Source organism: Schistocerca nitens, chromosome 4 (assembly GCF_023898315.1).
Source record: "Schistocerca nitens isolate TAMUIC-IGC-003100 chromosome 4, iqSchNite1.1, whole genome shotgun sequence".
Classification (NCBI taxonomy): domain Eukaryota; kingdom Metazoa; phylum Arthropoda; class Insecta; order Orthoptera; family Acrididae; genus Schistocerca; species Schistocerca nitens.
In genome coordinates, this window is record NC_064617.1 from 757217505 (window position 1) to 757229852 (window position 12348).

Sequence of the window (12348 nt, forward strand, 5' to 3'; positions counted from 1 at the left end):
TTTGGAACAGCCTCAACGTAAGTCTATGTGTTCGCTAACACAACCAGGACTGGGTGCAGACTGAAGATTTTGAGCGATGTTATATTATTGAAAGACTGTCTGATGAACAGATTGTTATATTGGAAATTCCACAGTCATTTGAAAAATGAGTATGGTGAAATAGAAGTGGATAGTTCCTGTGAATTATTACGGGTGGAGGTTATACTCAACAACCGAGCTAGGTTAATAATTCGCTCCTTTTACCGACCTCCCGACTCAGCAGCATTAGTGGCAGAACAACTGAGAGAAAATCTGGAATACATTTCACTTGAATTTCCTCAGCATGTTATAGTCTTAGGTGGAGATTTCAATTTACCAGATATAGACTGGGACACTCAGATGTTTAGGACGGGTGGTAGGGACAGAGTAGCGAGTGACATTATACTCAGTGCACTATCTGAAAATTACCTCGAGCAATTAAACAGAGAACCGACTCGTGGAGATAACATCTTGGACCTACTGATAACTGACAGATCCGAACTTATCGATTCTGTAAGCGCAGAACAGAGAATCAGTGATCATAAGGCCGTTGCAGCATCCCTGAATATGGAAGTAAATAGGAATATAAAAGGAGGAAGGTTTATCTGTTTAGCAAGAGTAATAGGAGGCAGATTTCAGACTACCTAACAGATCAAAACGAAAATTTGTGTTCCGACATTGACAATGTTAAGTGGTTATGGAAAAAGTTCAAGGCAATCGTAAAATGTTTTTTAGACAGGTGCGCGCTGAGTAAAACTGTGAGGGATGGGAAAAACCCTCCGTGGTTCAACAACAAAGTTAGGAAACTACTGTGGAAGCAAAGAGAACTTCACTGCAAATTTAAACGCAGCCAAAACCTCTCAGACAAACAGAACCTAAACAATGTCAAAATTAGCGTAAGGAGGGCTATGCGTGAAGTGTTCAGTGCATTCGAAAGTAAAATTCTATGTACCGACTTGATAGAAAATCCTAGGAAGTTCTGGTCTTATGTTAAATCAGTAAGTGGCTCGAAACAGCATATCCAGACACTCCGGGATGATGATAGCATTGAAACAGAGGATGACACGCGTAAAGCTGAAATACTAAACACCTTTTTCCAAAGCTGTTTCACAGAGGAAAACCGCACTGCAGTTCCTTCTCTAAATCCTCGCACAAACGAAAAAATGGCAGACATCGAAATAAGTGTCCAAGGAATAGAAAAGCAACTGTAATCACTCAACAGAGAAAAGTCCACTGGACCTGACGGGATACCAATTCGATTCTACACAGAGTACGCAAAAGAACTTGCCCCCCTTCTAACAGCCGTGTACCACAAGTCTCTAGAGGACCGGAAGGTTCCAAATGATTGGAAAAGAGCACAGGTAGTCTCAGTCTTCAAGAAGGGTCGTCGAGCAGATGCGCAAAACTATAGACCTGTATCTCTGATGTCGATCTGTTGTAGAATTTTAGAATGTTTTTTGCTCGTGTATCATATCATTTCTGGAAACCCAGAATCTACTCTGTAGGAATCAACATGGATTCCGGAAACAGCGATTGTATGAGACCCAACTCGCTCTATTTGTTCATGAGACCCAGAAAATATCAGATACAGGCTCCCAGGTAGATGCTATTTTCCTTGACTTCTGGAAGGTGTTCGATGCAGTTCCGCACTGTTGCCTGATAAACAAAGTAAAAGCCTACGGAATATCAGACCAGTTGTGTGGCTGGATTGAAGAGTTTTTAGCAAACAGAACACAGCATGTTGTTATCAATGGAGAGACGTCTACAGACGTTAAAGTAACCTCTGGCGTGCCACAGGGGAGTGTTATGGGACCATTGCTTTTCACAATATATATATAAATGATTTAGTGTCGGAAGTTCCATGCGGCTTTTCGTGGATGATCCTGTAGTATACAGAGAAGTTGCAGCGAAATGCAGGAAGATCTGCAACGGATAGGCACTTGGTGCAGGGAGTGGCAACTGACCCTTAACATACACAAATGTAATGTATTGCGAATACATAGAAAGAAGGATCCTTTATTGTATGATTATATGATAGCAGAACAAACACTGGTAGCAGTTACTTCTGTAAAATATCTGGGACTATGCGTACAGAACGATTTGAAGTGGAATTTTAGGCTAATTCTATGGATGGAGTTTGTTAGACTACCATCCTTACATTTATGACTCCATGATCCTGCGTATATGAAAAATTTAAATAAGTCGTGTCCCGAAAGAGTAATAGTTCTAGACATTTGTCAAAAATGCAACCACATACACACACTTTGGAAAAAAATTTAAATGTTATAGTCCATCAGAAGCTGTAAGTATTGATGAATTATTGATTCCATTCGTGTCCAAATTATATTCAGATACTGTTTAAAACAAAAGCACCTCACATATGGAATTAAAATATTTAAGCTGTGATGTGGATGTGGTTACACATATGCCCTTTGTATGTATACAGGGAAAACTCCACAAAAGGAAAACACTATGCCCACTAAAATTGTAACGTCTCTGTGTAGAGATTTATGCAGTAAGGGACATGGGCTGTACACCAACTGGTTTAAGAGTTTGGAATTGGCAGACAAATTAATCAAAAATATACATTTAGTGGGAACATTATGTTCAGATTGATGGGGGAATCTGCAGCAAGTAGTATCAAAAAAGTTAAAATGGGAAAAAATAACTGCGAACAAGAATAAAATGGGAATAAGCACTTCAAAATGGAAAAATAAGTGGGACAGACTACTGCTGTCAACAGAGAATTCATCAGATATTTTAAATGTTGAAAGTCAACCATAACACAACCTGAAACTACAAATTGTAGTAGACTTTCACAGAGAAAGGCATTTGCTGAATTACTTGACCAAAGCATTGCCTATAGCATCCACTATGCATATCCATGAAGTGGTATAGAAAGCCAGCCTTTGAGCTCTGACTGGATACTGCAATTCTGAATGCTTGCATTTTGTATAAAAATGTCGCCAATTAGAATATTGTTACTGAATTCAAGGAGGAGTTAGCTGTGCACCTCACAAATTGCCGGGGTAAAGACGTTCCATCTAGAAGTATTGAAAATACTAAAATAAAAAGACACAAACTCTAAAAAGAACAACTCAGAAAAGATTGTACAGTGTGAAGATGTGAACTGTAAAGAAAATGCAGTACAATGTGATAGAGAAATTGCCAGAAAATGGACTAAACAAGTTGCTGCATGTTGTGATATCCATGAAGGGCAACGTTTTTTGTCGTTACTGTGTTTCAATAAAGTACGTTAAAATTGTTTGGTCAGAAATATTTAAGCACATTAATTATACGGTTGTGCAATAAATAAAACTTTAAGTAAGAGTAAAATAAACTGTAAGTAGTTACGTGAAACAGTGTACAAGCTTGTGCTGCAAGGTAATGGCTCCAATTTTTTTTATTCAGTTCTCAATATCAGTCGAGATATTACTCGTACATGTCATTCATATTACTTGGTTGACTTTCCCACTCTGCTGACACAAGTTGCCACCCTCTGCTGATAGAGGTTTCCGAATTGTAGCATGGCAGTGTGTAACATAACTATGTCAGTGCATGAGAAACAGATCCTCAGAAAACCCAAAATCACAAATTCTAAGAATTTGTTCAGACCTGGAGTACCCTCACCTTCAGCATGACAATACCAGACCACACTTGATGGCTACAGCATCGGTTTTATTTAAAAAGCTTTAGGAGTTGCCACATAACAAATCTGGAGGCATTACTTTTCAGTATGACCTTGTAATTTAAAACAGTGTAATTTTATTTCATTATATATATTGTATTTTACACTGTCAGTCACTGGCAACTGTCGCAGCCTGAATGGAAAGTTTAGTGTCATTTACCAGTGGCTGACATGGCTCTTAACGTGTTATTTAAGCATTGTTTTGACTTGAAATCAATGTTGATTCATCATCTTCATAAATGTTGTATGCACATAAATCACATATCACTAAATTATGGTATTTGAATATAACTTTTCAAATCATCTGTCAACCTACTTTGGAAAATAAACTTTCAGCCCAATCTTCACTTTGATAATAAATTCGAAGTGATCGCAAAAGTATAAAGTTTTTTTTTTTATGTTGTACAGTTGCGCAACCAAAATCACTGTACTGTAGCCCTTTCCTGCACAATGACCTTGTCTGAATTTTTCAACATCTTGCTGATTCAGTCTTCTTCGCTGTGGCCGTATCATGAGAGACACTAAATTCACACAGAAAATCAGTGTGTAAATGTAAAGTGATGAATATTTGCTTCTAAAATATAATTCTTCTCCTTTGATCCAGCCTTTGTAAATTATCTCATATCTCCAGTTACTACAGTTTCACTTTTCAACATTTTTAATACCAGAAGGCACATAGACAGTTATTTAATAATTTCCTATTCTATCATAGGTAATATAGCAAAAGATCATGTAGTGTTTTCCAGAAATATTGCCGTATTTTAATTATACTGCTGACAGCTACTGCTGTTAATATATTTTTGGTGCTTACAGAATAATGTATCTTATATTCACTACATTTAAAGCCAAGTAGATTATAGTATTTTAAAGATATGTTGTTGTGTCTGGTATGCTGCTGTTTTAAAAATGGATTCATGTATTACTCAGCAGACCAAACTGGTAACCTGACTACAGGTTGATGAGGTAACATTAGCACTCTCTCCAGTAATCTTACAATTGGAGCATTGCGATGTGCTAACCATCGAGTGCCACCAAGTGAAGTACCCATTTAGAAGCAGAATAGAAACAGAACGTACAATATTTTTCACATTAACTGCTCACAACACTTCACTGGCAGTATCTATGAAACTATCTTCCCTAGTGATGTCACTGCTTCCCACATCAGTGACTGTTGATTTGTCATCTGCTGTTTGTCATGGATGACAATTCAGGTCCTTTGCTCGAATCTATGCCAACCGATTCCATTATATTTTCAGTTTCTACATCCATCACAGTATCTCTCCTCTAATAGTAGTCACACACTTTTTGGTGCAGTACACAGCTGTTAGTTTCCTAATGTCACAACACAAAAAGCAATATTGTAGTTGCAAAAACAAATTGACCATGGTTAGCATAATTGGCTGGTAATGCTGAGGTCTCTGGTTTGATCCCCGGTGACCACATCAATATATATATATTTGTGGAAAGGTCTGAAAGGAGATCCACTCAGCCTCGTAAGGCTAACTGAAAAGCTACTTGAACATAAAAGTAGCAAAATTATGTAGCAATAATAAAGATTCCATGATTGACCAATACTTAAAATAAGGGAAAGGCAACCACTCATCTACAGTAGAGTGATGTGTGGCACATTGATATACTGGACAAAAAACAGTATTCACTATACTATTTTCTGTTGCATGTGTCTATGCGCCACACACAAGTCTCTTGTAGGTGAGTGGTTGCCTTTCCCGTATTTTATGCATAAAGCATCAAAATTGGCAAGTTAGTCACCAAAGTAGCATTTCATTGAAAGGCTTGTACTAGGCAAGGTGACACACATTTATGTATTAGTAGCAGAAACATCAGACATTTTTTCAGGTCAGAGAGTGCTATGAAAGATGTGACAACTGCGAGTCTTACTTTTTGCAAGATGCAAGACCAGTTGTGTACACTTTAGTTTGAGGGTATGGTGGCAATAGAGAGGGAACAGTTTTCTTGCCAAATTTTGTCAATGGAATAAATAGAACTTTAGTGCTCCTTACTTAATACCAAAAATTCATTTTTAATTTTTTTCTATTGATTTTTGCATGATGGAAATTTTCCTGTTGTATTTGTAGATAAGAAATGACAATGAAGCAAAACTCTACTTTCTTAACAATGAAATGTTGCCTGATGGATGCTGTTTACAGTATTTGTTGGTTATTATCACTTTTCAACATTTATTCACAATGTAATATGTTTGAAAAAAATGACTCATTTATTCAAACATATTTTAAAATCAAATCCCATAGATGTAACAGTTGTTTCTCAATGTTTATTTCCTGTTCTAGAACACAACTTTTGTTTGACTTGTGCAGAGACAGTTATAAGTGTTGTTTATGACATCGCAGAAATTGCTGTCTAATAATACATTTATCGATATCATGAATGAAATATTTATGTGCGTTTTACTTGTTCTGCTTTCAAACGCATACTTGAATCCTGCTCCATTTGAGATTGTCACCATCCTTCTCTAATTTACACACCATTGAGTGATTTAACTTCTGGTTGTCAAACATCTTTCACCTTCCGTTGCTTTCTTTGTCGACACTATCATACCTTTCTGGTTCTCATTGTCAGTAAAATTAATGTTGTAAACAGCATTTGTCATGATTTCCTACAAAGCTAATTTCTGTTATCTCTTTTCGTGATCAATTTTCATGCTTGCACTGCTTCGTAACAACATGCACTAGTTTGAATTTGAATGTGATTGTACCTAGTCCCATGACAAAGTTAGTTCATGGTACAGCCTCGCTGTGTGACATCCCATACCCTTTGAGCAGTAGATATACTATATTGCAGCAGAACTCACGGTTAGCCGAGCCTTTGTGTTTCTACTTCCTTTTGTCATGGCTATACTGCTCGCCAAATGCTTGTGTCTGTGATGAGAGATGGTGTTCTGGCTGATACGAAATATCAATAATCCAATTTTTCGAAAACTATTTGGTGGAAAAAAAAGATTTTTGCATATATTACAATCTCAAATCTTCACTTGACAAAGAACTGTATTTCTGTTTGTTACCTGGCGTATGTACTGTGCTGCATCAACTTAAGTAAAACTTTATATGAAATTTTAAAGAGTTTGCAGGGGTAGAAACACAGTGCATAAACTTTGGACATAGTTGATTTTAGCTCACACATTGGAGTGAATTAAATGTAGTTAAGGTATCAAAATTTTATTTAAAATTGAGAGCAGAAGGGTATCTCATTTCATTCTTGAGTTGTGTTTTATGTCCTAAATAGTTGCACACAACGCGTCCCTGCACATCGCAAATCATGTTGTCATAACAATTGTCCTATCTCGTAAATGAGCAAATGATTAGAGATATTGAAAGGAGGGGCTGTGGTTTTTTTTTCCCCTGCAAATAGTAGTGTGCAATGAGGCACACATCTTGTATGATAAATACTTGAAATTTTATTCACCGATAGGCAACAGACAATCAGAATGGTTCGAAAGGTGTCCAATAAGGAAGTGCCCTTTCACCATTGCTGTGTGTAACAGTAGTGGACAAGATAATAAAATTTATTAAGAAAACAGACAGCAGACCACATACCCTGGGTTTTGCTGATGATTTGATAGTATGGCAAGGGACAGAAGCAGCTTAATTATTGGAATAACACGTTCAAAAATTTAAGAATGAAAATAAACAAAACACAGACAATAGAAATGACCATCAACCGACAAGAACTACCTCTAATATATTTCTAGGAGTAGTCAAAGTAGAATCTGTTTCCCATTTCAAGTACCTAGGAAGCATGATCATGAAAGACAACACTGTTAAGTAGGAACTACTCAGCAGGACATAAAAAGCATCCAGTTCTTAAGTCAAATCAGAAATCTTTTCTGGGACAATAAGATACCACCAAAAGCAAAAGCAATCATGTACTACACCTATTTAGTACCAATCCTTACAAATGATTTAGAAACATGTACCCTACTAAACAAAAAGACTTGAGCAGAATTCAGGAAACAGAAATGAGGTTCATTAGAACTCTGAATCAAAAAAACTAGAAGGGACAAAATCAGGAATGATGAGAATAGAAATGGAACTGGTATTGAGGTTCCTGTTAACAGTGTCATAAAGAAACACAGGCTTTAGTGGTATGGGCACAAAATGAGAATGAACAGCAAAAGACCTGCCAAAAAGTACTTCAACCTGAATCTCACAGGAAGAAGACCATGGGAAAGACCAAGAAAATGCTGGATAGAGACTGAAATATCAGTTGCAGGGGAGGAGGACGCAAATGGGAAGTTGTCCTGAAGCAGATGATGTATGAAGACAGGACAAGATTGCAAGTGCTTGTGCGCCACACTTGGGAAACTGGAGTTGGGGGTGGGGGTGGGGGGGGGGGTTGGTTGGTGGTGGTTCTTCTTCTTCTTCTTCTTCTTATTATTATTATTATTATTATTATTATTATTATTATTATTATTATTATTCGCCGAAATATGGATGGTACTCGTCTGCAGTAGTTAGTGGTCATTGGCCCAGGATGCATACAGACATCCATAGCATTGTAGGAAAACCCATTTGGCATGCGTATGTGCATCCATAACACTTGGGGTATGGCAGAGCAGGATATGTATCCACATGCTAGCAGTGAAAAGGTTAATAATTAGCTCGTGCTTCAGGCACCAGATGTAGCTTGTCATTGTGTATCTGTGCAATAAATCTTCAGTTAGTAAGTAATGTTATGGTAGTCATTAAACACCAGTTATTAAGCTGGATAAATATTCATGAACCATAATGTAATTAATCATTCCATTGTCATCATAATCTGCATCCACTTAAAGGGTCTTCGCAAATTCTAAACTAAAAGTTTGTTCATTCAATGAGAATAGCATTTTTTTCTTGTGTTTTCTCATGTTTTGCTTTTTACTTCATTCCTAATCCTCATTCAGAAGAAATTAAGAGAGATTTACAGTGGTTCACTTGTTAAACATGTATAACAATAATCCATGTTCTGGAAGTATTAATGAACTTGTGCCCAATAAAGTTCTGTGGGGATTGTGGCTCAGCACAGTCAGTACTGTACTCCTCTGAAACAAGGAGTAGCCAGGCCTGGAACCCTTCAATAAGACGTTTCACCAAGGATGTGATTTCCTAAAGCTGTACCACAAAACAAGATTAGTACTGTCAGAAACCTGATACTCACACCACAAAAAAACTTCTGTACACACACACACACACACACACACACTCACACACACACACTCACACTCTCTCTACATAATGTTCTTATCCACAGTTTTTTACCCATGTATTACAACATTGTAAAATCCATCCTTTGCACCCTGTGAGGGATACACACAATTTTTTAAGCACACCAATAGCACTACACTTGATTTACAAACCTCAGTAGTGACTATAATGCACGTAAAGTTGGAATGCCAAGTTTTTAAACGTTCCACGTTTCCCTCCTTCAATTCGTGCCAATCAGTGATATTGTATCTCGCCAGACATCATGCCATAACTATTGCTAGACAGTGATAATTAGTGTGCTCTAGGCACTAACATGACCATCTGTCAGTGATGATAGTCTGAGCCATTGGTACTCACATCTGATATGAATAATGAATATGTATTCGAATGTATAATCAAGCATATTTGTCTGTGTTGCACCAAAAAAACCAAATCCTGCAGCCAGCATTGCCCATTGAATGGTTGATAACTACACATGTCAAAAAAGTTTCTTATCACCCCAGTTCCCAAACCTTCTGAAGATAGATGTTGACTGTGGGTATTGTACCACAGACAGTCCCTTTGACTGTTCAGAGATGTCACTAAACATGCCCAAAGATGTAAACAACTATGCAAGAGCAGTGCCTATTAGACAGAGGGGGTCTGACAGCCGATCAGTTAAAGTCATTCCACCAGGAAGGAGGTACATTTAGTTCAACCATGCCTAGACGGTCAATACCACAGTTTGATCGTGTCCACTGCCAGGAAGGGCTCTCAACAAAGGAAGTGTCCAGGTGCCTCGGAGTAAACCAAAGTGATGTTGTTCGGACATGGAGGAGGTATAGAGAGACAGAAATTGTCGATGACAAGCCTTGTTCAGGCTGCCAAGGGCTACTGTAGCAGTGGATTACCTCTACCTATGGATTATGGCTCAGAGGAACCCTGATAGCAATGCCTACATGTTTAATAATGCTTTTTGTGCAGCCACAGGACGTCATGTTAAGACTCAAACTGTGAGCAATTGGCTGCACGATGCGCAACTTCACTCCTGACGTCCATGGCAAGGTCCATCTTTGCAACCACGACACCATGCAGCGCAGTAAAGATGGGTCCAACAACATGCCGAATGGACTTCTCAGGATTGGCATCATGCTCTCTTCACCGATGAGTGTCGCATATGCCTTCAACCAGACAATCGGAGACTTGTTTGGAGGCAACGCGGTCAGGCTGAAGGCCTTAGACACACTGTCCAGGGAGTGCAGCCAGGTGGAGGTTCTCTTCTATTTTGGGGTGGCATCATGTGTGGCACCGACGTACGTCACAGGTGATCATGGAAGGTGCTGTATGATATGTGAATGCCATCCTCCGACCTATAGTGCAACCATATCGGCAGCGTATTTGCGAGGCATTTATCTTCATGGATGACAATTCGCATCCTCATCATACACATCTTGTGAATGACTTCCTTCAGGATAATGACATCGCTCAACTAGTGGCCAGCATGTTCTCCAGATATGAACCCTGCCGAACATGCCCCGGGATAGATTGAAAAGGGCTGTTTTTGGATGACGTTACCCACCAACCACTCTGAGGAATCTACGCCGGATCGCCTTTTGGAGTGGGGCAATCTGGACAAAGTGCCTTGTGGATAGTATGCCACAACGAATACAAGCATCGATCAATGCAAGAAGATGTGCTACTGGTTATTAGAGGTACCGGTGTGTACAGCAATCTGGACCACCAACTCTGAAGCTCTCACTGTATGGTGTTACAACATTCAAGTTTTGAGCAATAAAAGGGTGGAAATGATGTTTATGTTGATCTCTATTCCAATTTTCTGTGTGGTTCCGGAAATTTTGGTATGGAGGTGATGCAAAACTTTTTTGATGTGTGTATAAAGACATATTTATGAAAATTTTAACCCCACCCAACTGTAAAGTTCTTGATGTGTACTAACTATATGAAAAAGTTCATGAGTCAGATGCTGCTGCTACTTTTTCAGAACTTTAACCTTACTGCATTTCAGTAATTTGATTTTTCAGGTTCTAGTTGTCAAATGTTTATCATTTATTTCATGCTTCAGCTGATAGTAATATTACTACTAATCACATTGTTATTTTTTTCTAGGGTGGGGTTATTCTTGTGTCTCATGACGAACGCCTTATTCGAATGGTTTGTAAAGAACTTTGGGTATGTGGAGGTGGGAAAGTGAAAAGTATTGAAGGTGGATTTGACGAATACCGGAAGATTGTTGAACGAGAGCTAGAGGCACAACTGAAATGAAATTCCACACTGCTGCACAAGAACCTATTGTTGGTTGTAAATGAAACAGAGGTTGTATTTATTTATGAACTGTTAAACTACCATATTTATAAAATATCAAATAAAGTTTTACATACATTTGTTTTGAAACTTTAGTTGGCTTATGTATTTTCTTATTTCACCCTAAAAATACCTTTATAAGGACAATGGAAGAAAGATATGCTGATCCTGTCTGTTCCTCGTAGTTACATTTGTGCAGTCTTTCACATTTTTATGAATATTGTATCTTTGTATTCTCAACGCCATGAAAGTTAGTTCTTTTTCTTTTTTTTTTTTAGTTAACTTTGATTTTGAAATATAAATACAAGCTCTAACAATTTAGGAAATGACAGATTGCTACTTATCATAAAGAAGACATGTCTAGTTGTTGACAGGCACAATTAAGACAACTACATAAAGCTTTTGGCCACAGCCTTCATCAGTAAAAGAGAGACATACCATTCACACACACAAGCAAGCACACCTCACTCACACACAACTGCCAGCTACAGCATCTCGGGCCGGAATGTTGGAGTTGGCGGTCCTGTGTGCATGAGGTGTGCTTGCTTGTCAGTGTGAATGGTATGTTTTTCTTTTACTGAGGAAGGCTGTGGCCGAAAGCTGCATGTCAGTGTCTTTTAATTGTGCCTGTCTGCACCTTAACATGTCTTTATGGCAAGTAGCAATCTGGCTTTTCCGACAATGTTGATATTCCTACCTGGAGTTTCCATTGATTGAAATATGAGCTTTACATTGACAACAGTTTTCCTTTTGCTCATAAGAGGCCACTTCATTCTTTAGAAACTTGGTAAATTAGTTGCAGATAATTATTTCATTTGCTGATGCACTCCACAAACACGTGATAGAAATGTGTGTTGGCTTTTGTAGGAATGGTCCTATGGAGAGTATATAAGATAAACTGCTCAAAAGGATGTGTCAAATGTCCATCGATCTGAAACAAAATGGCAATAGATTTGGTTTAAGCAATAAAGCTTCCTAACTTAGAAGAGTATTGTTAAAATTCTCTGATAAGATTCAAACAATGAAACTCAGGACATACAGATCAGATTCTCTGTGAATGCTTACAGGAAGAGCTAATAAGCAAGGAAAGAGTTTTCCTTTTGGGGCCAAATGATGACTTTG

The 12348-nt window shown here is 38.1% G+C and overlaps 1 protein-coding gene across 2 annotated transcripts in view; it reads left to right on the plus strand.

The window, feature by feature from the left end:
- Positions 1–12348, plus strand: part of LOC126253051 (ATP-binding cassette sub-family F member 3) — a 139423-nt gene that overhangs the window by 98790 nt on the left and 28285 nt on the right. The window contains exon 13 of one of the 2 annotated variants that reach the window (XR_007545890.1): positions 11032–11238. Coding sequence is in view for 1 of the 2 variants with exons in the window: in XM_049954131.1 (XP_049810088.1) it covers positions 11032–11187 (156 nt within the window). In the remaining variant the exon portion in view is untranslated. Of the gene's footprint in view, positions 1–11031; positions 11322–12348 lie in introns of those variants that run through there. The other variant, XM_049954131.1, reaches the window with a different exon arrangement.